The sequence below is a fragment of the Neolamprologus brichardi genome, chromosome 5 (genome assembly GCF_056152115.1).
Source record: "Neolamprologus brichardi isolate AB-2024 chromosome 5, ASM5615211v1, whole genome shotgun sequence".
Taxonomy (NCBI): domain Eukaryota; kingdom Metazoa; phylum Chordata; class Actinopteri; order Cichliformes; family Cichlidae; genus Neolamprologus; species Neolamprologus brichardi.
The window spans coordinates 6,401,142-6,429,018 of NC_142108.1; the positions used below are offsets into that span (position 1 = coordinate 6,401,142).

The window sequence follows — 27,877 nt, forward strand, 5'->3', positions numbered from 1 at the left end:
GTAGAGGTAATGATGCAATGCCCTTCAGAGTCTGCATAAAGGAAAATAATAACTCTCCCCCTCCAGGATGCTCCTAATGTAACTCTAACACTCCCTCGCTGTGTGTACAGTGCATAAAATAACTGGGATACAAAAATAGCCGGCTTGAGTTCAGAGCAATGACAAAAACGTAGCTTTCCTTTTGTGTCAATTGAGACAAGCGCCCCGCACCAATAGGAGTCGGAGGAGGTGGCATATGCTAATGAGGGACAAATGTCCACTGACCGTGACCTTGAGGAAAACAGTATAAAGGAGGGTACATCCCAGTGAGCAGTTATTTCGTTGTGCTCTTTCTCAGGTCAGTGGACAACTTTTTGCCTTTGTTTGGTAGGTTGAACTTTGCGCATTTTGCGCGCGGGGATTGTCTGCCTTTTTAAAGAGTCCCAATTTAATTTTTAAGAGTAAAGTAATCTCGCTTGCCATCGCTTTGTCGGTTAACGGTCTTTACACTTCTGTAGTTTTCTTCTGATTTCTTAGTAGCGGATTTGCGCTCTTTGCGCACAGGCTGTTTTCGTTTCATCCCGCCGTGAAAACTGAAGTAACCACAGGCGCTTTGACATGTAATGAGCTACTGACCTTAATGCAAAGATTTGTCTTCTTATCAAAGAAATTCTTCAACTGGTGCCTCCGGTTTTCGGGGCCGGCGAGGAGCTGCCACCATGTCGCGCTTTGACGTGAAAGAGTTTGGAGAGGCTTCGCCGTTTTTACGCAAATCTGATCTGGAGCTGCTGGCGTTGCAAACCACGGCTTTTGACGGTAGGCCTTTTAAGGAGACTTCAAAGGAACTAAACCTTAAAGCGCTTCACTTAAGAAATAGTCTTTTAAAAAAGGAGAAATCTATCTGATGTTGTGCGATTAGGCCTTTTCGTTTTAGTAACAAAGCTGTGTTTAATGTAATGTTTTTTAAAGGGATAAAACAAACAGTTTTGAAACAACAATAACAACAAAAATGCGTAAACTATGTTTGGGATTTTAAAATTGAGATCATTGTGATCGCAACAAATACATCCTAACATAACAGAACATATATCAGTTAGTTAGTTATTAGTTATTTATATTTTATTCAAAGTTTGATTTGAACTTTGCATTTACATTATATATATATTTTTTGTTTAAATCTGCTTAATTAAATGTTTATTAAATTTTTGGAGCTTTGGTTTTGTATTATCAATAATTCCCCCAATCCTCTCAATAATACTCCTCTCTCTCTCTACACCTCTGCCAGGTAAGAAGCGAGCTTGGATCCCGGATGAAAAAGAGGCTTACATTGAGATCGAGATCAAGGATGTCAGCGGTGACAAAGTCATTGTTGAGACCAAAGATGGCAAGGTAAATGTCCATCCCTCTGTGGTACCTACTGACACATCTTCTCATGACTTTAACTGCATCTGCATGATTTCCTTCTCATGTCTTTGTGTGTCCATTGCCTCAGACCCTGACAGTGAAGGAATGTGACATCCAGCAAATGAACCCTCCAAAGTATGACATGATCGAAGACATGGCCATGCTGACGCACCTCAATGAGGCCTCTGTGCTTCACAACCTGCGCAGACGCTACAGCTCCTGGATGATCTATGTAAGTATCTCAGCACCGAGGGATGCCATGTTTCCAGGTTGCTTTAAGTGGCTGGATTATCCAGAGTTCAGCTGTGAGCTGGTGTGAAGTCAGCCTCTCAGTAGAAAGATGGTTTTAGGCATCTTGTGTCTTGTCCCTCTGTTTCCTCAGACTTACTCGGGGCTCTTCTGCGTGACAGTGAATCCATACAAATGGCTGCCTGTCTACACAGCTCCTGTGGTGGCTGCCTACAAAGGCAAACGCCGCTCTGAGGCACCGCCGCACATCTACTCGATTGCAGACAATGCCTACAATGACATGCTTCGCAGTGAGTCCACACACACACACTCACGCACATATGAAATGTAAAGTGGTCTAACGCAGCGGTGGTGTCTTTTTAAATATAAACACACATCCATTCTGTCTTCATCAGATCGAGAGAATCAATCCATGCTCATCACGTAAGTTTCACCTGCTTTATTTATTTATTTATTTTAATTTGGTCTTGTTTCAAGCCACAAATTTGGGAAGAAATACACATCTTACACACATACAACAATTTTAAAGATTTGATTTGAAGATTTTTTTGTTTTTTCCTCCATTTTTTGTTTTTCTCTGACTGAACCTTGTTCCTTCCTTTTTAAATTTTTTACCCCACTTGTAACATGCAGTGTACATGTACCAGTTTTGTGAGCAGTTTTTACTGTGTCTGTTTGTATGTACACTTTGTTATTTTTTTACACTCCTATAGCGGAGAATCCGGTGCTGGCAAAACTGTCAACACGAAACGTGTCATTCAGTATTTTGCCATTGTGGCAGCTCTCGGGGATACACCTGCCAAAAAAGGAGTAAGGCCGATGTGGCAACCCGTATTTTTGTTTCCTCCCGTTTTTTAATCTTTTTTTTTTTTTTTTTTTTTTTTTTGCTTCATTTAATTTTTATTTTCTTCCTCTTTTTTTTGGTCCCAGGACCCCTTCAGTGTACACCCTTAAAACCATGTCCATACATTTTCCTCACTGTCAACATGGTGAATGTGAGAACTGATTACATTCATGTCTGAGTCTCTACCTTCATGTGTTGTGTTCCAGCTGCTCCACTCTGCTTTCTTATTGTTTTTAATCATTTCTTTTTTCCTCTCCCCTTTTCCCTTTTTTATGGCTCAGAATTTTAATTTTCTCTTCTTTTCCCCCCTTTGCTTTAATTTTTTTGGGACTTTTCCATGTTGTTTGATGCTCCCCTTTTTCTTCCCTCCGTTCATCATAAGAAACATGGTGACCTTTTTTTTTTTCTTTTTTTTCTTTTTTTTTACCACAGCTTTAACACCAAGTGTCTAATTTTCCAGTCGATCATGGTGTTCCCCTTTGATTGTGAGAGCATTATTCAGTCATGGTTTCTGTGATATGACACTCACACTCTTTTCCCCTTCTTCCTATACAGCAAGGTCCTGCAACCAAAACCGGGGTGAGTTCAGCAGCAAAATAAACACAACTGTCAACAATTACTTTGTATTGGCATTTTTTTATATTACACTTTTTTTTTCTCTGCAGGGGACTCTGGAGGATCAGATCATTGAGGCAAATCCTGCCATGGAGGCGTTTGGTAATGCCAAAACGCTAAGGAATGACAACTCATCCCGATTTGTGAGTAACTGGAAACTGTACTTAGTCTAAAACAGAGTTTATGGATTGAAACAGGTTTGGAATTCTCTTAATGGTGATTATTTATTTTAAACTCGATGATTTCTTATGTCTGCAGGGCAAATTCATAAGGATCCACTTTGGTCCTACTGGCAAACTGGCCTCAGCTGACATTGACATATGTGAGTAAATAAAAGCACAGAGTGATTAAAACCACACAGTTCTCAGTTTGTTTCATGTCCTACACAAACATGTCCTTCAGATCTTCTGGAAAAATCCAGAGTTATATTCCAGCAGCCCGGTGAGAGAAGCTACCACATCTACTACCAGATCATGTCACAGAAGAAACCAGAACTCTTAGGTTAGTTACTCTGGTTACTTTGGATATTTAGATACTGTGTACTACTGCTGATCTGCAAAATGATTTTAAAAACCCTCGTTTTCCAGACATGCTGCTGGTCTCATCCAACCCATATGACTACCACTTCTGCTCCCAGGGCGTGACGACTGTGGAGAACCTGGATGATGGGATGGAGCTGATGGCCACTGATGTAAACTTTTATCCTCTTCGCTGATAAAAAAAAACCCCAAAAAAAACAAACCCAAACCTGTATGCTGAATAGATTTGCAAAGTTGTGAGCTTTGCTTTCTTGATTACTTACAGCATGCCATGGACATCCTGGGCTTCCTACCAGATGAGAAGTATGGCTGCTATAAAATAGTCGGAGCCATCATGCACTTTGGCAACATGAAATTCAAGCAAAAGCAGCGCGAGGAACAGGCGGAGGCCGACGGCACTGAAAGTAAGAACCTGTAGTCTGCAAGGAGTGAGCATAAAAGAATGAAAAGAAACCATGCAGTTAAAACAGGGGTCATGTTTCACTCGTTTTTCATCTCCTTTTCTGCTACCAGGTGCAGACAAAGCCTCATACCTGATGGGAGTCAGTTCAGCTGACCTCATCAAGGGCCTCCTCCACCCAAGGGTGAAGGTGGGAAATGAGTATGTTGTGAAGGGACAGAGTGTTGAACAGGTGAGGAGACGCAGTGTCTCATGTCTGTGTTTTTGTTAAGCGTAAAAAGGCATAATCCACCCCATAATAATCATACAAACATCTATTAGTACAGTGGAGTAAAAGTTCAGTGGTTGCTGTCCTACCGCTAGGCTAATGGAAGGACGGCTTCTTAATCCTCAGTCAATACACTCACCTCTCAACACACTAAAATATGGTATCCAAACAACAGAGGCCATCCACGTGAATGACAGTATTCCTTCTTTGTGTGTGTGTGTAACTGTGCGTGGGTGCTGAAGGTTACCTATGCACTCGGAGCTTTGGCCAAAGCCACGTATGACCGCATGTTCAAATGGCTCGTGGGGCGCATCAACCGGACCCTGTACACCTCCCTCCCTCGCCAGTACTTCATAGGAGTCCTGGACATTGCAGGGTTTGAGATCTTTGATGTGAGTTGATCTGCATGAAAATTCAAATAACAGTCATACAGATAAAAGTTGAAAAAATAAAACTAGTTCAACACTTGCGTGATGATACGTCTTTTTATAACCTGAGCGTTCCTCGCCGTAGCTCACACTGTAATGACTCGGCAACGCTGCAGGCTGATCTGTAACAGTTTCTCCTGTTTTTCGTGCTCCTGTGCTGTCTCCTCTGAACGCCTGTTGTTTTCTTTCTCTTCCATTGAAGCTCAACAGCTTTGAGCAGCTGTGTATCAACTTCACGAATGAGAAACTGCAACAGTTTTTCAACCACCACATGTTCATCCTGGAGCAGGAAGAGTACAAGAGAGAGGGTATCGAATGGACCTTCATCGATTTCGGGCTGGACCTTCAAGCGTGCATTGATCTCATTGAAAAGGTGAGCACAGCGTTGTGCTCTTACAGCCTACATGTGAGGGCTTATAGAGACTAACATGCTGTGTTTGGTGCAGCCGCTGGGCATCATGTCCATCCTTGAAGAGGAGTGCATGTTCCCAAAGGCTTCAGATAACAGCTTTAAAGCCAAGATGTATGACAATCACCTTGGCAAGTCACCAAACTTCCAAAAACCACGGCCAGACAAGAAGCGCAAGTTCGAGGCCCATTTTGAACTGGTGCACTACGCTGGAGTAGTAAGTTGGTTTTCACAAGAGCAATTCTACAAGATAACATTTTACATTTAATACATTACCTGTTTATTCATTTGCGTTTTGTTTGTTTTTTTGTTTGTTTATTTGTAGGTACCGTACAACATTTTTGGCTGGTTAGACAAAAATAAGGACCCACTGAATGAGACAGTGGTGGCTTGTTTCCAAAAGTCCGCCAACAAGCTGCTTGCTTCTCTGTATGAGAATTACGTTGCCTCTGACTCCGGTACAGTTTGGATTCTGATGGATGACTACAGAATGAATAAATGATGTTTTAATCATTTATTAATTTAGTAATCCTTCCTTTGACACCCTTGCAGCGCCCGACACCAAGGCAGGTGGCAAGGAAAAGAGGAAGAAGGCAGCCTCCTTCCAGACTGTGTCCCAGCTTCATAAGGTGAGGCTGATGTGGCTGCTGCAGGGCTTGTGGAAAAACACACTGAAGCTGGAAGCAAATGCACTCAGAGGCTTTAATGCAGGTGTTTAGTGCAAAATTGTGGATGTCACTGGAGCGTGGGGACGGAGGCAGTTAAGACTTGCAGTGATGTTTAGGGCAATGATCACATGAACATCACTTTAAGTCTGTGCTGGCTCCTCTCTTCTTTACTTCAAGGATTTCTCATGTGAGCGTCACAGAGTAACAGGTTTTACATGGTTGATGTCTTTGGTATTTTAACAGAATATTCAAAGTATTTTTATTCACTCATTTGTTTGGATTTGCTGTGATTCTTTGTTCCTGCAGGAAAATCTGAATAAGCTGATGACCAACCTCCGGAGCACACAGCCCCATTTTGTTCGCTGCATCATCCCTAATGAGACCAAGACTCCAGGTAAACCGAAACGTAATCGTCACATATTACCAGCTGATTAAAAACAATATGGACTTTTGGACACCACGACTCATGTTTGAAACCTGTTCTGCACAGGGATCATGGATGCATTTCTTGTGCTGCACCAGCTGCGCTGTAACGGCGTGCTGGAAGGCATCAGGATCTGCAGGAAGGGCTTTCCCAACCGGATCCTGTACGCCGAGTTCAAGCAGCGGTAAGATATGCGCACACATCTCTCAGATCACATAAGAGATATCGCGGTGCTATCATGGGCCTTTTTGTTTGGTAATCATTCAATCAGCTACCGCATCCTGAACCCACACGCCATCCCAGAGGACAAGTTTGTGGACAGCAGGAAAGCAGCGGAGAAGCTGCTGGCCTCCCTGGACATCGACCACAGCCAGTACAGATTTGGACACACAAAGGTGTCTATTTTATTTTATTTTTTCCAAGTTTCTCATAATTTATACATAGTACATTTTTTAAGATTAAATTGAAACAGTGCAAAAAATACTCCATATACATATTTACACACAAAGGGATAAATTAAAATATTAATAATAATTAATCAAAATGCTGTTAGTGTATAACACAGATTTTTTTATATTAGCTATTAAACAATTTAACAATTCAAATGCATTTATTTAGAAGGTTTCTGTGTTTTTCTTTAATACAAATATGAATATATTTTACTTAGTACATTTTTATTGTGGCTGTATTCCTTGCATGGCTGTGTCAAAGTTAAAATGAGTTTTGAAATTGAAAGTTAATCGACCATTTGAATATGCAAATAAAAATCTTTGTAATCCACACTTTTTCGTTTGTATTTTGAAATTAAAACTGTTTCTTTTCATGTAGGTGTTCTTCAAAGCAGGCTTGCTGGGTCACCTCGAAGAGATGAGGGATGAGCGTTTGGCCAAAGTCTTGACGCTGTTCCAGGCGGCCGCTCGTGGCCTAATCATGAGGATGGAGCTGCCGAAGGTGAAGGAAAGGAGGTAAAAAAAAAATTAAATTTTTTTAAAAAAAGAGTAAATTTGCTTATTACTCTGAAAGAAGAGAAAGAGTGTTAATGAGCACAAGCCTTCGAGCTCCACCTCACAGGAAGGTGAAGACATGAGTACAAAAAGCAGACCTCCAACAGTTGCTCCTCCGAACAGGTTTAAGAGCCCGGTGAGCCGCGAGCCCCCCGGCCTGTGATACACTATACCTTATCGTTCACTCCCTCGCTCAAGTATGTTTGGCATGCAAGGGCAGTGTTATCGGCGTGTGTGAGGCGTGTGCTTGTCCTTGTATGGTTACCAGTTATGCGTGTGGCCCTGCTGTTAATAAGGGCTGCATGCCCCCCCTCATTTCTCTCCCGCACACCCCACGCTCGCAGGTCTCTGGCCATTCTCTCCCTCTGCTTTCTCTAAATGAAACAATGCGGACGGTGTCCTCAGTGCCAGGTGGCGACATGTGTCAAGTGGCAGCTGCTCGGGGCCTCCCTAAAAATACAACCATCACCACCACCCCCACTCACCCCACCCCTTCCCTGGATGCCCAATGGCCCCTGGCCCCTTTTGTCCACGGCGCCTGTACTTCTAAGTGTGCGCATTGATGGGATAGGTGGCGGGTGACAGAGGATTAAAGCTGGCTGTCGGACAGAGGGCTTTAGTTTCTAAATAAACACAAACGCTCACCTTTGAGAGGCACCCGGCATGGAGTCATGTCAAAAACGCAATCAGCCCCTCAACCCTCCACCCCTCCCGCACAACCACCACTCAGTCACCTCCCAACCCTTGCAAGCGCACGCTCGCCCAAACCCTCTAAACATTGACGCGAAGTCCTTGACTAATCTGCTCCGGGTCCATATTTAGGGCTGTGAGACACCATCCTGCTGAGACTAAATCAATCTGGCTACCCTGTTTGGCCAGAGTCGTGAAACATCAAAAGCAGCATTAGGTGTTTGATTTCACGTGGCATCCATCTGTGTATGATTAGATACAAGGGAGTGGATACTCGCAGGGTTAGTGCCAAAAAAATCAAGCGCCAAGAAGAAGTCGATAAATAAACGGGGAAAGCCCGGGATAAATCTCTCTGACCTCCCTGCGGTATAACATTTAGAGTTTTAACTTTGCATCCACTGAACTTTCGAGCAGACATGGCATCATGTGACACTGCTTTAGCTACCTAATATATCCATTTATTTAAGTTTTCTATTTGAACTGCTTATCTGTAGCTTTTAGTTGTTTAAACCATTTAATCTGCACCTTTTATTCATTTCAAATATAACACTTTTAGCTCTCTAGTTGATATATCATTCTCTTTACTCGATCTTTCCCTGATTACATGCTCCCAGTAGAAGTGATCACAGGGAACAAAAACTACAATTAGATTTACTTTTAATTTACTGAAATAACATTAAAACTACACAAATTTAATTCATGTTTGTTCACATAAATATATATTTAAAAAAATTTCCAGTCAAATTGTCACATGACTGTGATGTAGTTGTTTGCATTCTGAAAGTTTACACCTGGTAAAAACATTGCCTGTATAAGCATTAAAATTATTAGGAAAAAATGACCGAACACTAAAACAGTTTTTTTTGTCAATTAAATTATGTTAAATAAAACTAATTTAGCTACACAGCAGGTTTTAAACAAAGCTCCTGGCAGCTGCAAAGTAAAGTCCTGCCTCGGTGGCATTTCCTTTTTCTCTGTAACATTTCAGATTTGCTTTGGATTTCACATAAATGTATTGAGAAAACCTTTTGTTGTTGTTTTCAGAGAGGCTCTGATGATCATCCAGTGGAACATCCGGGCCTTCAACGCCGTCAAGCACTGGCCCTGGATGAAGCTCTTCTTCAAAATAAAACCCCTCCTGAAGAGCGCCGCTAACGAGAAAGAGCTGGCGTCTCTGAAGGAGGAGCTGGCCAAGCTGAAGGAAGCTCTGGAAAAATCTGAAATGAAACGGAAGGAGCTGGAAGAGCGGCAGGTCAGCCTGATCCAAGAGAAGAATGACCTCTCTCTACAGCTGCAAGCCGTAAGTTTTTCTCCTGATGTGCGGTATTTACACATTGAGCCTTTACACACACACTGGCGTAGTGAGAAATTTGCTAACGATGTATTTTTTCTTCCTCACAGGAGCAGGACAACCTGGCAGACGCTGAGGAACGCTGTGACCTGCTCATCAAGACTAAGATCCAGCTGGAGGCCAAAGTCAAGGAACTCCTGGAAAGGCTGGAGGACGAGGAAGAGATGAGCTCTAATGTGCTCGCTAAGAAGCGCAAGCTGGAGGATGAGTGTGCTGAGCTGAAGAAGGATATAGACGATCTGGAGATCACTCTGGCTAAACTGGAAAAGGAGAAGCATGCCACTGAGAACAAGGTAAGAAAAATGGATGAGAAAGAGCAGTAAGCTTCCTCCAGGGGGCGCTAAGAGGCCAGAGAAAGGACCACAGCATCCACAGTGGACAGGAGTTCAGTTTCTCACTACTGATTGTTAAACTCATTTTTAATCTTTTTATTTTGCAGGTGAAAAACCTAATTGAGGAAATGGCGGCTCTGGATGAAACCATACTGAGGCTGACCAAGGAGAAGAAGGCTCTTCAGGAGGCTCATCAGCAGACTCTGGATGACCTACAGGCAGAGGAGGACAAAGTCAACACTCTGACCAAAGCAAAGGCTAAGCTGGAGCAACAAGTAGATGATGTGAGTTTAAGACAAAACACAGAAACAAAGTGCTGTTACACCATTTAGTCAAAATTGTAAGATGTTTTCTTTCTGTGGTTCATCAGCTGGAAGGCTCCTTGGAACAAGAGAAAAAGCTACGTATGGACCTGGAACGAGTCAAACGTAAGCTGGAGGGAGATCTAAAGATCTCTTTAGAGTCTGTGATGGACCTCGAGAATGACAAACAGCAACTTGAAGAGAAGCTGAAAAAGTGAGGATTGTCCCATAGTCGCAGATAAACCATCTTTTAAACTATAAAGAGTGAATGATAAAGAACGATTCCCGAACATTTTCCCAACAGAAAAGACTTTGAAATGAATGAAATGAGCACAAGGATAGAAGATGAGCAAGCATTGGCCAATCAGCTTCAGAAGAAGATAAAGGAGCTGCAGGTGAAAATGAGCCTTAGCTTCTAGTAGAGCAGATGTGAGCCACCATCACAAAGTAACTGACTGTCGCTTTTCTCCAGGCTCGCATCGAGGAGTTGGAAGAGGAGCTAGAGGCCGACGGGGCTCTCAGGGCTAAAGCGGAGAAGCAGCGCGCGGATGTGGCCCGTGAGCTGGAGGAGCTGAGCGAGCGCCTGGAGGAGGCCGGTGGAGCCACCTCGGCCCAGATCGAGATGAACAAGAAGAGAGAGGCGGATCTTCTGAAGCTGCGGCGGGACCTGGAGGAAGCCATGCTGCACCACGAGGCCACGACCGCAGCTTTGCGGAAGAAGCACGCCGACACCGTGGCAGAGCTGAGCGAGCAGATTGACAGCCTGCAGAGGGTTAAGCAGAAACTGGAGAAAGAGAGGAGCGAGGCCAAGATGGAGGCCGATGACCTGGCCTCGACTGTGGAGCAGCTCTCCAGGAGCAAGGTATAGATAGAGATTTAAACTAGTACGGGAATTGCATTTATATCTGTGGCGAAATCAAAGAATTTCCATCTACTCAACAGGCCACTTCAGAGAAGACGTGCCGACTCTATGAAGATCAAATGAACGAGGCTAAAGCCAAGGTGGAGGAGCTCCAGAGGCAGCTCAGTGAAACCAGCACACAAAAGGCCCGTGCTCAGGCTGAGAGTGGTAAGAGGCTATAATTTGATCTAAAAATCTCACAGATTTCATAGACTCACAAGTAATGCCTGTAACTGTAACTCCACTATGCAGCCGAGCTGGGCAGGAAACTTGAAGAGCGAGAGGGCATGGTGTCCCAGCTCCAACGTGCCAAAAACTCCTTCAGCCAGAGCGTGGAGGAGCTCAAGAAACAGCTTGAGGAGGAGAATAAGGTCAGCTCCCAATTTATCAGTTCGTCAGTCAAAACTTACCGGCTCACTCGGCGTGTGTTGAGAGTCCCTCCAGTTAAATTAACTCCTTTTCTACCATCATAACTGATCTCTTAAGGCCAAGAGCGCCTTGGCCCATGCTCTCCAATCGTCTCGGCACGACTGTGATCTCCTAAGAGAGCAGTACGATGAAGAGCAGGAGACCAAGGCTGACCTGCAGAGAGCTCTGTCCAAAACCAACGCTGAGGTGGCTCAGTGGAGGACAAAGTATGAAACTGATGCCATCCAGAGGACTGAGGAGCTGGAGGAAGCCAAGTGAGCGTGATGTGGTTTTTAACTTGCAGAATTCGATGGCGCCATACGATTATTTGGAGAGCTGACTTTCAGTTCTGTTTGCCTCTCATTAGAAAGAAGCTGGTGGCACGCCTACAGGAGGCTGAAGAGAGTGTAGAAGCTTCCAATGCCAAGTGCTCCTCCCTGGAGAAGACGAAACATCGACTCCAGACAGAGATTGAAGACCTGGTCATTGATCTGGAACGTGCCAATGCTGCGGCTGCTGCCCTGGACAGAAAGCAGCGGAACTTTGACAAGGTACTGGCAATGACAAGGACCCTACATCATCAGTACTGCATTCCTGATGTGACCTACTTTGGTGAATTATCTTTGCACCTCAATCTAGACCCCCTGAGAAGCAATGCTAATAAAAAGCCAAAGAAAACCTTTGATTGTCCCTTCCAGGTGCTAGCTGAATGGAAGCAGAAGTACGAAGAGTCCCAGTCAGAGCTGGAGAGCTCTCAAAAAGAGTCTCGTGGCCTGAGCACAGAGCTCTTTAAACTGAAGAACAGCTATGAGGAGACCTTAGAACATCTGGAGACCATCAAAAGGGAGAACAAGAACCTCCAAGGTACACATGGCCATTAAAATTCAGATGGAATTTACAGAAAGGTTTTCCCTTGACGTAAATTCAAATATAATACTTTCACATATCTTCTCCACCAGAGGAGATTGCTGACCTTTCAGATCAAATCAGTCAGGGAGGAAAAACCATTCACGAGCTGGAAAAGATAAAGAAGGGTCTGGACATCGAGAAAAGTGAGATTCAAGCTGCGCTAGAGGAAGCTGAAGTAAGCAGTTTGCCGCGTTTATGTGCAATATTCCTTAAGAACAGTCTGCTAAAGCCTTAATCCTCCATCTGTCTGTCTCAGGCTACTCTGGAACACGAAGAGAGCAAAGGTCTCCGGATCCAGCTGGAGCTTAACCAGATGAAAGCTGATATTGACAGGAAGCTAGCGGAGAAGGATGAAGAAATTGACAGTCTTCGGTGGGTTTTCTAGATAAAGCTCAATTACACTCTTGCTGATCTGCAGGAGTTTTTTTTACTTGTGCCTTTTTCTCCTTTTCAGGCGGAACCACCAGAAAACGGTGGAGTCTATGCAGGCCACCTTAGATGCTGAGGCCAAGTCTCGCAACGAGGCAGTGCGCCTGAGGAAGAAGATGGAAGGTGACCTGAATGAGATGGAGGTGCAGTTGAACCACGCTAACAGGCAGGCCGCGGAGTCCCAGAAACTCCTCAGAAACCTACAGGTGCAGCTCAAGGTGAGTCCATAACTACAGCCAGTCAGTGAGCTCACCTGAGGTGCCATTGCACTCTAATGACTTTTTCCACCTGACGCATGACTCCAGGACACTCAGCTAGAGCTGGATGAGACCACCCACAAGAACGAGGAGCTGAAGGAGCAGGTTGCAGTGACAGAGCGTCGAAACAACCTGCTCACCGCCGAAGTGGAGGAGCTCAGGGCCACGCTGGAGCAGAACGATCGCTCACGCAAGCTGGCAGAACATGAACTGCTCGAGGCTACTGAAAGAGTCAACCTGCTGCACTCTCAGGTTGGAAGAAAATATTAGATGTTTTTTAAGATAGCACTAGTTATAGTCTTGTACTTTAAATGTTGAAAGGAGTTTTCCGTTTCAGAACACTGGGCTGATCAACCAGAAGAAGAAGCTGGAGGGCGATCTGTCCGTGCTGTCGAATGAGGTGGATGATGCCGTTGAGGAGTGCCGTAATGCAGAAGAAAAAGCCAAAAAGGCGATCACTGATGTAAGCGCCCCAGTAACCAAAATACCAAATGCAACTGTATACATCTGTGGCATAGGACTATGCATTTCACTGGTTGCAATTAAGTTAGATTTGCCGATTTAACAGAGATTTTCTGCATTTGTAGGCGGCCATGATGGCAGAGGAGCTGAAGAAGGAGCAGGACACAAGTGCGCATCTGGAGAGGATGAAGAAGAACATGGAGCAGACCATAAAGGACCTGCAGATGCGTCTGAACGAGGCTGAGCAGATTGCCCTCAAGGGTGGAAAGAAGCAAGTTCAGAAGCTGGAGGCCAGAGTAGGAAATCACATCAGTCAACTGCATATTTACATAGTCCACGTGCTTTAGTTTGGAGTGAATTTTGGTCATTTTCTTATTGCAATGGTAGGTTAAAGAACTGGAGAACGAATTGGAGTCTGAGCAAAAGAAGAGCCAAGAGTATCAGAAGGGAGTGCGCAAGTATGAAAGGAGAATCAAAGAGCTCTCCTACCAGGTAACTCACTGCATGTGCACACGGAGCATGCCGAGGTGTGCAAATAAGAAGTAAGACCTACCTCTGTTTCTCTGCAGGCCGAGGAGGACAAGAAGAATCTGGTCCGCCTGCAAGAACTCGTCGACAAGCTGCAAGCCAAAGTAAAGAGTTACAAGAGACAGGCTGAAGAAGCGGTGAGTTTTCTGTTTGACAGTAAATGAAAGCTGTAATCGAAGCGATGATTCTAAGTGATGTTGTTTAAACTACAAATTCCTGAGCTTTTCTGTGCGCCACCAGACTGAAAATATCTAAAGCTCAAAGATCTTTTAGTTTGGTGTAAATTGAATATTTTTCTTGGTTTTCTTTTACGCAGGAAGATCAGGTGAACACCAACATGTCCAAGTACAGGAAACTCCAGCATGAGCTTGACGATGCAGAGGAGAGGGCCGATATGGCTGAATCGCAGGTCAACAAGCTGCGGACCCGCACCCGGGATCAAGGCACCAAGGTCGGTAAACAACCCACAATGCATTTCATGTTACAGCTCACTGCAGAATGGAATTGTATGACCTTTGGAAGAATATTTTAAAATTAGCCAGCGGGCTCCGTAGCATGGACTAATTTTAGAAGAGACTAGATGTAATCCTCTGTTAAAGATGAACTCACTTTAGCCCTCTCATGTGATCTGTAGCACGGTTATGAGTAACTCTGACACTGTGTATGTTGTTGCTAACAAACATCACTGTCTCGTGCTTTTCAGCTGGCTGAGTGATGGAAGAAAGCTGCCCTCAAACCTACGACAGTCAGCCAGCTGCAACAGCTGTGCACCGACTGTGATGGCGCACCCTCCAAATAAAGACTTTTAAACCTTTAAACGTGTCGTTCGTGTGTGTGTCAATGTGATAGAGAGATGCGATTCAACAAAGACAGTCTAAAGAAGAATTTATTATATGATTAATTTGACAAACAGCTGTTAAATAAGGAAATTAAACTTGAATACCAGCATTAGAGCAGGAGCATGAGAGCAAGTTTGTTACCGAAGTGTTTATTAGAATGTGGAACAGATTTTGTGAGTTAAACAGGGTTAGTCAGAGATTAACCATAGAGATGAAAAATAGATGTATAATTTCCTAAAGCCGTTTTACGACAGATTGTACACGACATTACTCACTGTCAGCATCTTTGAAATGCCGTTTGTCGCACAAACCCCATAGATGCCGTCAATCCTAGTGAGATACAATCATCTTCCTTCACTCTCTCCTACCCCCAAAAAAAAGCACCATATAATCAGTTGTAAAAGTGTGTTTAGGGCTCTTTATGACCGTCCCCCTCATGCTAAACATTACATAAAATGTACAGTTAAAGTCAAAGTCAGGGGTCTAAAATAAGTCAAATAGTGTGTTATATTATGCAGCATGTTTTTGGCCAAAGAGGATAACATTTCACCATTTTTTTCTGTACAAACTAATGAATGAAAACTAAGGCCTACTGGGTGGATCACACCACATACAGCATTACTATAGAGAACCAGTTCTCTTGTGCATCATACAGAAGGGTCACTCTCAGAAACTCATCACAAAGCTACGGAAACTAGGGCGAAGAAAATGTTTATACAGGTATTCCAAAGAGCTCACACCATTCATGCTTTCATACCAACAGCTTCGTCCGACTTCTACCACCAACGCCTGAAGCGATAACAGCGTAATAAACAATCTGTCCTGAAGAACACAGTTGTAAATATTCTTGGGCATCCAACAAAGAAATGGAGAACTCGAAAAAGAAGCACTTATGGGTACTTGCGTTACTTTCACTGCGAAGCACAGAAGATGAAGTCATTTAAAGTTTGCGCACACCAGTCAAGAGTTTTAAGACATGCTAAAAGCTAAAAAACAGGAGAACCTTAAGAAGCTTTAAAGCAAATAGAAGGCTTCAAAAAAAATTGACATGTTCACTTGCATCTCAAGGCAAAAAAAGCACAACTCATGGTGTCAGAAATGCCCTCATACATTCACGTGAACACAACGTGCTGGGATTAAATCTGTACACTTGTGATTAGGAGTGGTTTGATCTGTACGGCGTTGGGATAAAACATGAGGTAGCTGAATCATTTGTACTTGTTTGACTGGACACACCCAAATCTTTTTAGCTCTGCATCTTCCATTTCAACAAAACAGGAGCACATTCAGGCTGTGGACAACTTTAACACAGCCACGCTCATCGTTTCTCCTTTAAACTAAAGCTGTACTATGCAGAAGGAGCCACCAAGAAGATTGTCATTCTCAGCTTGTAGGTTTCAGGAAATGCCAGATACCAGAGAAAGTGGAGGATTTCCAATCAAATGCTGATGATGTTGGGCTGAAAGCTAATTCGCATAAAGCAAACTTTGGGTATGGGGTGAACAAAAACTCTTATTTTAACACTTACACCTGCATAGTTTATTCTCTTCCCAACGCATTTTCTCACAAAAGCTTCTGTTACATAATGAAGATTTTTTTTTAACAAATGGGTTAAAATATAAACAATAAAAACAAATGTGCAATATTTTATTCTACAATTTATCCAGAGCTAAAAGCCACCGTTTTAACAACACAAAATATAAGTCAAGAAAAAATAATCTTGGAAAAATAATAATAATATTAATGAGTCCCTGGGTGGGGCTTCTGAAGCCATAACTGAAGGGTGGTTTTTAGATGACAGGTACCCCATGTGATATGTGGAAAATGCCAGCACACCCTCAAGCTACCTAAATGTGCTGAGTGGAACCAGAAAGCACCAATGAACAATAGCCACCTAATAAAATAGACAGACAGGTTCATTGAAAATTCTCTTTTTAGAGGACTCATAAGGGGGGGAGAAGGGGGGGGGGGGGGGTAAAAAGCCATTTTCCTCCAAGCTCAGGCAGTGGAGTGACATGGAGTCAACAGAGAGCATGAAGTTAGTGCGAGAGTGAGGCTGGTGACTCCTGGCAGCCCTGTGACACACCACTAACCTGCACGTGAAAGTTCAAGCTGCGGTAATTTCCAAACCAAGTCCATTTTTTTCCTAACATAACTTGTTGAATCATACATATTTATCATAGAACTTTCTAGGTTATATAAAAAGTTTTATTTAAATTTCACCTAAAGCAAACAACCAATGCAGATGTCATTTTTGAAGGTTGTTTAATTGTCTGTTATACCATGTGGCCAATCTGGGGTGGGCATACAGGTTTTCCTCTTCTTTCTCTTGAAAAGCGGATTTAACTCAGTGAGAAGACGATGGCCAGGAAAACTCCTATTTGCTGAAATCTGTGATGACAGCCTCCATGCGAAGGTGCAGACAGCAAACAGGTGAGTTTTTACATCCAGAACACAGTTCCTAAGCAGCCGGACGGCTCAGCTCAGCGGGGTCATTGCCAGCTTTAGGTGTCCATGCTCCATGTGGCCATCTGCCCCATCCCATCCCCAGTGCACTAAGTGCACACACTGGAGGTCAATCTTCCAGCAGATCTCTGTCCAGATCCATGAATGGTTCATCGATGTAGCTCGCTATGGCACACAGAGAAGTCCTGTCTGAACCCAGCAGCACTGATACAGTCTCCTTCCAGTAGCTGAATGGGATACAGGAGCTCTGAAAAAGGGAAAACCAAGATGAATAAGAACAAAAAAAACAAACAAACCCACAGCTAAAAGGTATCCCAGCTATAGCTATAATAATAGCTATAATTAGTTATTCAAGTAGCCTTTTACATAAAAGAGTAAAAACCAGTAAAAGGACTTTTACTGGTTTGTATGAACAGATAAATCAGAATAGGTTAGCTAGATGTCTCTTGGATCAATGTTAACACTTACAGATGAGTGTTCAAATAATAATACTTAAAAATAAATAAATAATAGTCTTGTTATAATGCCACTAATTGCCACAGACTTAAGACTTGTTTATCTAGGCTAAAAGTTTTCCCTAATTTTGTGTTTTGATAACTGAGATTCAAAGACCCTAATAAAATAGAAATAGAGGTAATCAATGATGCTGAGACCACAAATCATAATTGGCATCGTTTAAACATGAAACCACTGAAAATGCAAAACACCCTACACAACACAGCAGAGCTTCAAAAATCACCTTGTTGTAGGGTCAAACATTTGGATCGGCACGGTTCTCCTGATGCAAGCATCAAATCATTTTGACCTTATGAAATTAGTTCTTTCATAATAAGCTCTGCCCCCCCCCCCCCCCCCCAAAAAAAACCCCCATCTCTCTACACCAAAGAATTACAAAAAATGCATACATCTCTGTAATGAGGGCTTATGTGCTAATATCCTTTACTCTGTCACTACATGACCTGATCAAACTGTCCACCACTAATTAAATGTTTCCCCTTCCAAATTAAACCAATGGCAAAGCATCAAATGCCAACTAAAATCTCTGACCCCATTAATAGAAGTATTTCCCACAGGAAGCACTTCTTGTGTTAAGCAGTGTCTGTGTACCCTATACATTTATAGTGTTTAAATTTGAAGGGTACTGAAGACTACAGTAAGTTGGTATGTGTCAAAGTCATTAACCTGTGGCAGTCAACAGTGTAATTAGGTTGGACAGTGCAAATCTAATGGAAAATTGTAGCAGCCAAGTTGGAGACATCTGCCACTTGGTGGCAGCAGAGCAAGCAAAACAAACACATTGACGTCACCTTGTAAAACTGTTATGCTGACAAAGAGACATTAAGAAAAATCTTTACATGTTCTTTTATAAATGAAAGAAAATGGCTTCAGAAAACAGTAAGAAGTCTGGGTTTTACAGAATTCCTGTGATAGAACTTTTAGATTGTTTTACTTTGAGCTCAATGACCATTTTGCTATTTTGTAAAGTTATTTCCAAACATCTGTTAGTCACATTGTTGCGTGTGAAAGGGACCGAGCCCTCTATCTCCCTCCCATCACAGCAAAATCTGTTGCACCATCTTCAGCATTAAGTCCCACTAATGAGTAAATGTTGCTCATAGAGTTGATAATTTCATAGGGCAGTCAAATATTTTAGATCTACTTACATAATCAATGTTTAAACAGCCATTCAGTTGTGAAAATTAAAGAAAAAAAAAAAAGCTTCTGAAACAACGCTACAGCAAAAGTAAACACTTCGGTTTTGGTATAACTTCAGTCCCAGCATGTGTATTTTTTTCATATTAAATAATATAAAAATAATTTTATATTTGTTTACCTCTAATTAATTAATCACAGTTTGAGTGGAGAACACAAAGAGCGCATACATTTTCTTCTTTTAGTCTAGTTTTATTTAACCCCCGATGGAAAAACCTGGCTGTTAAGCTGTTAAATGCTCGACACCAAATTTATCTGTCTGCTGTTTGGTGATGGGCAGGTGGATTTAACAGTGATTCCTGACTGGTGGTGGCTGCTGCTGCAGATGATATGTGGCACTTAAACATTCAGCAGAAAGAAACTATTTTTTAGAAGGGCAGGTTTTTAGTTGTGGTGGTGTGGGGTGGGTATTTCAGTTCTTGTATGGAAAGTCCCTGACTTACAGAAGTTCTTTACAAAAATGAAAGACAATATCTAATCGGAAAGAACTTCTATGCACCTCTACAATTTACAAGTGGTGCAGCACAGCAATCAAAGTCTTGGTTTTATCACTGTGCTTGCAAACCTTTCTATTGTGGAATGTTTTGAATGTGTAACACAAATGCCACTTAATATAAGTGAAGAGATTCTTGCTTCCTGCCTGTGATGATGGACCTGGTTGAGTGTTTGTACGTTCAGCTACTCACATTCTCCAGACAAGTGCTGTCTTTGTCCTTATTGAGGTAGTGGCGCTGCCAGAATCGCAGTAGGTTGTGAAAGTTGTTAAGCAGGCAGCCCGGGTACTTCTCAGCATACTCCTTCTCACGAAGGGCGTTGAGGTAGAAGGGCAGTTTAGCCTTTCTTCTGGCCAACATCAAAATCACCAAACTGGTGTTTAAACAGCTGACATTCTCCTGTAGAGAAACAGACCTCAGTTATAATTTTAAAAAAAAGTTTACACTACAAACAAAATTATGTTAAATGCCAAATGTCTCTGAACTGACTTACAGTTTACTTTTAAACAGACTTTTTTTGCTAAATAATCACCATCATCTTCTATGAAAACATGTGGCAAGGTGTAAATGAACCCAGACCTGTGTGAGTGTCTGTACATTGATGATGTTGACCAGTCGGAAAAGGAACGACAGCCTGTTCTCAACTCTGGCCATGTACGATAGCAAGCAGCACTCAGAAAGTACCTCCACCACTGAGAAACAACAAAGAACACAAAACATGTTTGTAAAGTGGAGGGAAAAAAAACTTAATAAATCAAATAAATGTATCAATGTACTCTCACTTCTGGTGCACATTGTTTCATCAGCTATCAGTTCCACTTATAGCTGATCTTTCTTTTAGATTTTGTCAGCAATCATTTGAGAACACATTAATTTTATGTATTCTTTAAGCACATTAAAGTCCCAAAGATCCAAACAAAACAAAAAGAAAAAATAAATAAAAGAAAATGCTCATAGTAAGTTCTTCCTTAAATATTCTATAAAATCCAGTTTACAACCATCAAATTTCCATTTACCTTTGACATCTTCAGTCTGGCTCTCAAAGCGATCCAATGAAAGAACGATGCAGCGTACTAGCATGTTTGAATCCACGAGGGAGCTGTTGATCTGTGTTAAAAACATCTGAAACTAAAAAGAAAAAAAGATACCATTAGCAACAATGCAGTAAGATCATTTTCAGCCAGTATATATATTCTTAATAAATACTAGGATCTATCATCATACCTTTTCTGGAGTGTTGACATATTTGTTGAATCTCTTGAAAGCATCAATGTTGAACTTCATGAGCTCACCAAGCAGATCGAAGTAACTCTGAAGGACATCGCGAGATGTACAACCACTGTCTATGATGCAGAACAGGATGTGCTGTCGAAGAATGAAAATGGAAAGTGAACACCGATTCACTAAAGAAGAAGAAAGATCTGTGTACATGGGTGGTAACATTTATCTTACTTCTAGTAGGCCCCTCTTCAGAAGGAACATTTGGTCTGCATAGGATGTGGCACCTCTGAGGAAACTTTCCACTGCCCTTGCCTGCCAGAATCTATATATAAACACCCATGAGAAACAATCAGCTAAAGCAAACTACACAGAGAAACCCTGAGCAGTCATTTAAATGGCACAATCTCTGATTCTCCAATATGTGTATGTCAGACTTTTAAAGAGATGGCTGACTATATAATCTGCATTATCTCCGTCTTTGGCCTACATGACACTTACCTGAAAGATGAGTCTGGAGGCTCCCTCTTCATGACAGTCAGGAGGCGTGTGAGGAGCCCCTTCTTCCCATCACACACGAGGCTTCTGTCTGTATTGACAAGAGCTTCCACCTCTGGGATATTAGCCTTCATGGAAATGGCACTCAGTTCATTCAACTCCTGGCTATTTAGAAGGAGGTACTTGTTCCTGAAAGATAGGGAACATATTGAAAAGGTAAATCAAAACCTTAAATGAAATATCAAATTAAAAGTTTAAAAAAAAAAAAAAAAAAATGCTGCTTACTCATGATGATCACTGAAACTCTGAAGTAATCGCAAGAATTGGATTTTGAAGGATATCTCCTGTGTGACAGGAATAAAGAGTGTTCACCCTCCATATTTTAAAAAGTGATATGTAATTGTAATGATGAGTTTAGGACTACTGAATTGAAATTTCATACTGGACTACAGTCACAGTTCTCATTCTGGCCATGCACCACGTGATTCGAAACTGTATATTTCCTCCAGATGAGCTTGTCGAACAGGTTGTTGAGCCCTGGGATGAGACGAAACTCAGCCAGCATCTTGTGAACCTGAGAGGAGTTGGGGGGGGGGGGGGGGGGGGGGGGGGGAAAGAGAGAACAATTTAACTCTGTTCAGACAAAAAATTCAAGCTCAGCTCTAATGGTGGGGAAGAGTACCTGATTCCTTTGACGGCCCATCAGAAGAACACAGAGCACATACAGTACTTCTACTTTATACATAATCTCATGGACAATCTTCATGGACTGGGGTAGTCGATGTCTCAGAGGGCTGGTAGCCAGAGAACTCTCATCTGACGACTCTGTAGGTGAGGAGAGAAAAAAACAACAGAAAAAACAAAAAACATGTCCAAATGTATTATTAAAAGTTCACGGGAACGAAACCATGAGTTAGCAGTATCATAAATGCCTTTTTCCTCACCTGTACTGCTTTGCTCAGGTTCCTCAGTGGCCATCTGCATGAGAGCATCCAGTACCAGAGCATTATCCAGCCATGTGTACCAGTCCTCCAGCTCCTGCAGGAAGTTAGCACCTGTGGCTTCAGATACCTTTCTAGTGGCCAACTTACAAAGCCGCTCAATGAATCCTGGGATGCTCAGCAGGGTTACTGTTGGAAAACAATGCTTGTTAGTTCAGTTTAGTGACATTTCTTGTTACAAGTGTCAGAAACAGGGTAAACAAACGCAGTCAAATGCACTCTTGCTATTGTACAAAATACATTACACAGCCAATAAATCTTTGAACTCTGAAGACAACCTACCCTGGTTGACCTCTGCACGTGAAGGACTTGCATTGCGTTTTTGCTGTGCATTTTTGGCCAACAGGGTGTGCTTGTCATCATTTCCCACATCAGGTTCTGAGATTGTGACAGAAAGGATGCGACAGAAGTTGGCTAGCTGTTGCTGGTCGAAGCTTTGGACCAGACCCGACAGGTTAGGGATGCCCTCTAACTGGATCATCTCCTGAAAGGTGTGACCAGATGTAAAACATCAAATGTGAACAGAATGCAGACATTGCAACACTTTCAAAAGTAACTTTTGAGACAGACCCCGACTAAATTTGATTTGACCCAGCAGATATATGTATAAATGCTACATGCCAGTTTAAGCGTAAGACCTGAAAATATTTACTTCCTTTGTATTTACAAAACTGACAAATGATCAGAATAATACATACTAGGCTAACTGTGACTTAGAAATTTTCATGGACCAAAGGTTTATCTGTCATAATTAGTAAAAAGATTAAGGAAATCTGCTAAGTGAAGTGAGAGAGATGTCTAAACCATCAGGAGCACACAGAATAAAATTAAATCAGTCGCATTTTATAATCTCCACAGTGCTCTGACATATAGCTGGCTTAGTTATGGATAATTAAGTAATTGGAGTTTTTGACAGAGTCCACCCTGTACTGGTCGCTAGGGGTGGGGGGAAAAATCGATACTGTGTAGTATCGTGATATTTTATTTGCTAATAATGTATAGATACAGGGATAGCAGAAATTGATATTTTGTTACAAAAAAAGTTTTTGTGGACTGGAACATGCTCTGACTTCAGAGCATGTTGATCAGCTCCTTTTTCTGGGCAAGAATCCTGACATTCCTTCACTGTCCAAATGTGTTTAACTTTTTTTTTTGGCAGCAATAAACATGACAGTTTACTTATTTTAATTTAAGACATGTTTTATTTTAATTAAGTTTAAAACTTTTTTATTTAATGTAAAATTATATTTTGTTTTAATTTACTTTCAAATTCTTCAGTTGCTGAATGGGCTGCATAGTTTTCATAAATTGCATAGTTCAGAATAGCTATAATTGTACCAGATGGTTGCGTTCAGTTAAGTTGGACTAGACTGTAATACAAACCGTTCAGTTTGTCAACAATAAAACTGACTGAAATGAGAGACTGAGTGTGAGACTTTGAAATTTGATAAAATGAATATTGATAAAGTTTACCTTTATGTACAGAATCTGAATATCGCAAAATATTTTAAAAAATTGCAATAATATTGTATCGTGCGTTAAGTATTGTGATAATATCGTATCGTGGGATGTATGGTGATTCCCACCTCTACTGGTCACCAGTCTGTCGCATGGCTAACACATGATTATAATCCATTGCTTAAAATCCTTTTTAAATAGTTGAGTAACTATGCATAAAGTGAAGTCAAGAGATCCATAAATACATTTACCCCCTACTGTCACTTAATCCAAGTAGAACTCTGACCTTTTTTACTCCAAGAATATCTTCAATAAGAGTAGCAGTCTGCAGAAAGGTCTTCTTGTTTGTCATCAAGGTGAAGAGAAACAGAACAAAGTCATCCCTAGCAGCCAGACTCTTTGTGACGCCCTCCGTCTATGAATTTAAACAAGGAATTTTACAGTCATTAAATTATGCAAAAATGATTCTGCATCAAGGAAGGGAAAATATGATGTGTGTGGCATATTTTATATGAAAAAGATGTAACATGGTACTTACACATATGCAACAGTTGTACAGAACACTAAGGCAGTCTTTGACCAGGTCATCATTCACTGTTGTAACAGAAGCACAAATATTAATCTGACTGTTTCAGGATTATAGGAAAAAAACTAAGTAGAACTAAAACGCAGAAATGCGGACAGATGTTATGGCAGTCCTACTTACTTTTAGGTTTCTTCTTCTGCATAGTTAGTGTAGGTCTCATCAGGATTTCCACTAGAAGCTTTATGAACACAGACAAATGAGAAAACCATTTTATTTCTCCAGTATCTCAGGAGGAGTTGAGCTATACATGAGAGTTTATTCCTCAGAAATAACAGCTTCAGTCCAATAACACCACAAGAATGTAAGACTTACATCAACTCCACCAAAGAGGTCAAAAGTGTACGTGTTGGGGAAGGTGGATTCCTGAGCGGTCTTCCTGTCCTCTGTGACAAAGGACATGGCCTCCACAGACAGCTGGGATAATAATAACTGCCAAAAAGACAGTGGTCACATTACTATTTTTCCCCACCAGTTTTCAAAGTAAAACACTGAGCAAAAAAACACAAGCTAAAACCAGTCATTTTCCATTTGATGGACTAGTGCTATGTGGATACCTTAAGAAAGGTGTGGGCATGGGAGAGGTCACTGTTGGGATGGCTGCTCTCATAGAGCTTCTGCAGCAGAGTAGGGATGCCATTCCACTTGGCACGTTTATCTCTCTCCTGAAGCAGACCTCCTGGGAGCTACAACACATAAAGAGGCAACATGAGCCCTTTTCAAACATGCACTGCAGTCCTGAACTAGATACTACTTAGAGGAGCAGTATATCAGACTGCAAATGTCAGAATCAATCCAATTAGCACTAAACAGACTTTATCCCACCAGCTCCCTAGTTTCAAGTCTGTAATGTCTGATTAAGACAATCTGTGAATAGCACAGGTAATTGTTTTGAGAATTCACCGCGAGTATATTCTCTGTCCTGCACATTCTGCTTAGAAACCACAATACTACATAGTACTTTCAGTAGTGAAAAATCAGTCTGACATTTACTGTCTGCTATGTGAGAAGGTCTTCTCATACTTTATTCTAACACTGTATGACGTTTGTGTTAAATCAGCTATACACAGTAAAAATATCTAATGTTCTTTTAAACCTTTAAATAAAATTACATCTTTAATAAACATAAAATCACCGTGACATTGACTATAACACATACCCATAAAATATGAGTGTGTTGTCAGTCAAATAAATAATAAAATTCTCATTCCAATAGGTTTGCAACTTTCAAAGAAAGAAACATTTCATGAGTACCGCAAGGTAGTAAGCCTTCTTTTAAATGAAACTAAAAAAGCCACACCTTTGATCATACCGTAGACTATAAAAGCTAACATGCCCCAACAGAGTTTCTATTTAAACCTTATGAAATCTAAAGTCATAGAGACCTTCAGATCAGAGTCATTGCCTCCCTTGATCACAGGAAACATATATTTATTGTGACATATAAACTTCCTGGAAGAAAAGAACATTTTGTACACTTACACAAAAAAATTATTGACCAAGTTAAAAATATGCGAAAGAAAATGTAAATATGCATGTTTTTTTAATGTTATTACCAGAAAACGTCTCACTGAGAAAGAATGAAATAAAAAGTTGGGATAAAATAGCATATTTATGCATGACAAACTGACTTTATTACAATGTGTAATATCTTAACTCTGTTTACTCTGGGCAGGTACTGGTTGTGAAAACAGAAAACAAGCCCAGTCTTCCTACTGTCACTTTCACATGAAATGATTTGACCAATTCTTAATATTACCCATTTTTTTATATTAAAGATGATGAAATGAAAAAACTCAGAGAGTAATCAATCAAGGCCTAAGAACCTTTCAGGCAAAATGTAATGGGTTCTTGTTTTGGCCATGCTCCACCATCTCCACCAACTTTGCTGAAATTGGGCAAAAAGCTGAAGAATGATCAAATAATTAGCTTCAATTCATGTCTCAGAGGCAGTTCAACCTAAAACACCAAGTGGACTGCTATGACAACTGAAGGCTCAAACCACAGCACATGACATACCCTCCTTAAAATCTGTTCATGTGTCAGCAGAACTGGCAGGACTCTTGTGTTTTCCCAAATTACAGCAATTCATAACATTCCCTGGACGGCCTAAGAAAACTTGTTTAAAGTCGACGTTTTCAGTGTTATCGGGGGTGTTAACAGATAACACTGGAAATACCTTGCGTTATTAGAACATCTACTTAAGAACAAAGCTTCTTTGTAAACGTCATTACGCAGTACGTTAGCTGGAAATGTGACAGTCACGCCACTGACATATGCATTGGAAACAAAAAAGGTGTTAATGGGTTTAATCAGCTTTGCAATTTGACGGCTTTATTTAGGATGAAACGGGCAATATCATAATAGATATGCATGAGTTGGACGTGTGGAAACACCCGGAGAGCTGCGACATTCGTATGCACGAAGATACGTGAAAATCTAAACAGTTGGCGTAAACTGTCGCTAGCATTAAATCAAAAACCAACCAACCCTTGACAGTTAGAAATATCGTGTAAATGGCACAAAAATAAACCTGCGAACGTTAACATGCCTTAACAGCTGTTGTGGCGTACCCATTTATGGAAACGATAGTTATTGTGGTTAGTGTTGTTACGTAATCACCTGAGCTATTCTGCTGGCTTAGCTAGTTAGCTGTCGCTAGCTCCTTCGCTACCATTAGCAAATCTTACTGTCGTTTATACCAAGATTACAGTATTTAGAAAATAAAGTGAGGGGCGCTGTAGAAATATTTACATTATTATAGTCAACGGGCATAAGAACAGTCCGAAGACAACCGACTTTAAAATGTTTTATATCGTAAAAAACCTGGCCTCCAATGCTAAGCTAATGTAAAGCTAACAACAAAAGAGGCACTTCAACGGAGCTTTCCTCATACACTTGTAGCAGTGACAGCGTCATTTGGATTGTCAGCGAGCAAAAACATGTTTCCTGGCAATAGGTTGTATTATAGTTTAAAATTGCCTAAGAAAAAACACACCCCGTTATGTTTTAGCCTGTTAGTCAAGCCCGAGCTGACAGGAGCGACTACAGTTCCAGTTAGGTCTCTCGGACGTCTTCCTTTCAGGCTCGATTCCAAGCGCAAGTCCCTGGTCTCAGTCGATCAACTTTCGGGTGGTTTTACAGTCAAAACAAATGTCGTTTCTCCCACCTGTGTTCCTCGACTGAAGCCCTGGCCGGTGATTTTAGTGGCCGTGAACTTCGTGATGATATTGCTACTGTAGTTTCTTCGTTTTCCTCTCGTACAAGGGGACTCGCACCCCAGAAGCGTCGCCATTATTTCTTCTTCCTGAACTGAACTGTTTGGGCAGGAAGTGAAAGGCTTTGATGAATTATTTGAGGTAATTAAGCGGCATCTGCTGGCAGAGAAGCAGACTCTACGAGCTTGTGCGTTTGTTAATTACGTTCTTATACATATATACCGTGATATATAAACAAATTAAAAAATAATAATAATTAAAAAAAAAAAATTCAGGTCTGCCATAATTATTTTTGCGTTCTTATATTTTTTATATATTGCACACAAGCGTAGGCGTTATGGGCGGCGGCTGAATTCTACGGACACTTGAACTACTTGAACTTACGTTAATTAATCTTAAACGTACGTACTTAAAAGATGATTTGTTGCAGTGCAAGCTCGGTATAATTATTCGTTTCACAGTAGTTTCGTGTTTTTGCGGCAATGGTAACCAGCACGACTAAAAAAGACATAAGTCATTCATCAGTTTGTGCAGCTTGTTATCAAAACTCGAAAACTGCAAAATGAATGGAAATGTGTTGAGGATATTG

The 27,877-nt window shown here is 41.5% G+C and overlaps 2 protein-coding genes across 2 annotated transcripts; one reads left to right on the plus strand and one right to left on the minus strand.

The window, feature by feature from the left end:
• The first annotated feature begins 308 nt into the window (after nt 1–308).
• On the plus strand, nt 309–14,515 carry myh7ba (myosin, heavy chain 7B, cardiac muscle, beta a). Its single transcript, XM_035905012.2, has 44 exons — nt 309–337; nt 647–795; nt 1,265–1,368; nt 1,472–1,615; nt 1,766–1,922; nt 2,028–2,055; nt 2,346–2,442; nt 3,032–3,055; nt 3,142–3,234; nt 3,350–3,413; nt 3,494–3,592; nt 3,679–3,782; nt 3,896–4,034; nt 4,144–4,262; nt 4,541–4,690; nt 4,929–5,099; nt 5,173–5,352; nt 5,461–5,593; nt 5,688–5,764; nt 6,110–6,197; nt 6,294–6,411; nt 6,499–6,622; nt 7,056–7,192; nt 8,966–9,221; nt 9,323–9,565; nt 9,712–9,888; nt 9,975–10,120; nt 10,211–10,301; nt 10,379–10,768; nt 10,849–10,975; nt 11,060–11,178; nt 11,294–11,490; nt 11,583–11,766; nt 11,914–12,079; nt 12,175–12,299; nt 12,381–12,496; nt 12,579–12,771; nt 12,859–13,062; nt 13,148–13,273; nt 13,398–13,568; nt 13,660–13,764; nt 13,842–13,937; nt 14,117–14,251; nt 14,504–14,515. Exons 2-44 carry the CDS (start codon nt 699–701, stop codon nt 14,513–14,515), a joined length of 5,826 nt encoding a protein of 1,941 aa, XP_035760905.2. The 5' UTR covers nt 309–337; nt 647–698.
• A 153-nt stretch (nt 14,516–14,668) lies between these two features.
• trpc4apa (transient receptor potential cation channel, subfamily C, member 4 associated protein a) lies at nt 14,669–27,404 on the minus strand. The gene is made up of 18 exons (XM_006784695.3): nt 27,240–27,404; nt 24,628–24,756; nt 24,386–24,502; nt 24,194–24,251; nt 24,026–24,081; nt 23,774–23,902; nt 22,312–22,513; nt 21,973–22,158; nt 21,711–21,853; nt 21,471–21,602; nt 21,314–21,372; nt 21,032–21,217; nt 20,765–20,855; nt 20,537–20,677; nt 20,329–20,440; nt 19,892–20,004; nt 19,505–19,711; nt 14,669–17,352 (listed from the first exon to the last, which is right to left on the minus strand). Exons 1-18 carry the CDS (start codon nt 27,363–27,365, stop codon nt 17,215–17,217), a joined length of 2,325 nt encoding a protein of 774 aa, XP_006784758.1. The 5' UTR covers nt 27,366–27,404; the 3' UTR covers nt 14,669–17,214.
• Between the last annotated feature and the right edge of the window lie 473 nt (nt 27,405–27,877).

Bases quoted from the DNA above. Each gene is read 5' to 3' on its own strand.
- myh7ba (XM_035905012.2), top strand. From the start codon at position 699: ATGTCGCGCTTTGACGTGAAAGAGTTTGGAGAGGCTTCGCCGTTTTTA. The intron at 4,691-4,928 runs GTGAGTTGATCT...CTTCCATTGAAG, and splicing joins CAGGGTTTGAGATCTTTGAT to CTCAACAGCTTTGAGCAGCT. The intron at 5,100-5,172 runs GTGAGCACAGCG...TGTTTGGTGCAG, and splicing joins GCATTGATCTCATTGAAAAG to CCGCTGGGCATCATGTCCAT.
- trpc4apa (XM_006784695.3), bottom strand. From the start codon at position 27,365: ATGGCGACGCTTCTGGGGTGCGAGTCCCCTTGTACGAGAGGAAAACGA. The intron at 24,757-27,239 runs GTGGGAGAAACG...TATGTGTTGTAG, and splicing joins GCTTCAGTCGAGGAACACAG to CTCCCAGGAGGTCTGCTTCA. The intron at 24,503-24,627 runs GTATCCACATAG...TCTTTTTGGCAG, and splicing joins ATGCCCACACCTTTCTTAAG to TTATTATTATCCCAGCTGTC.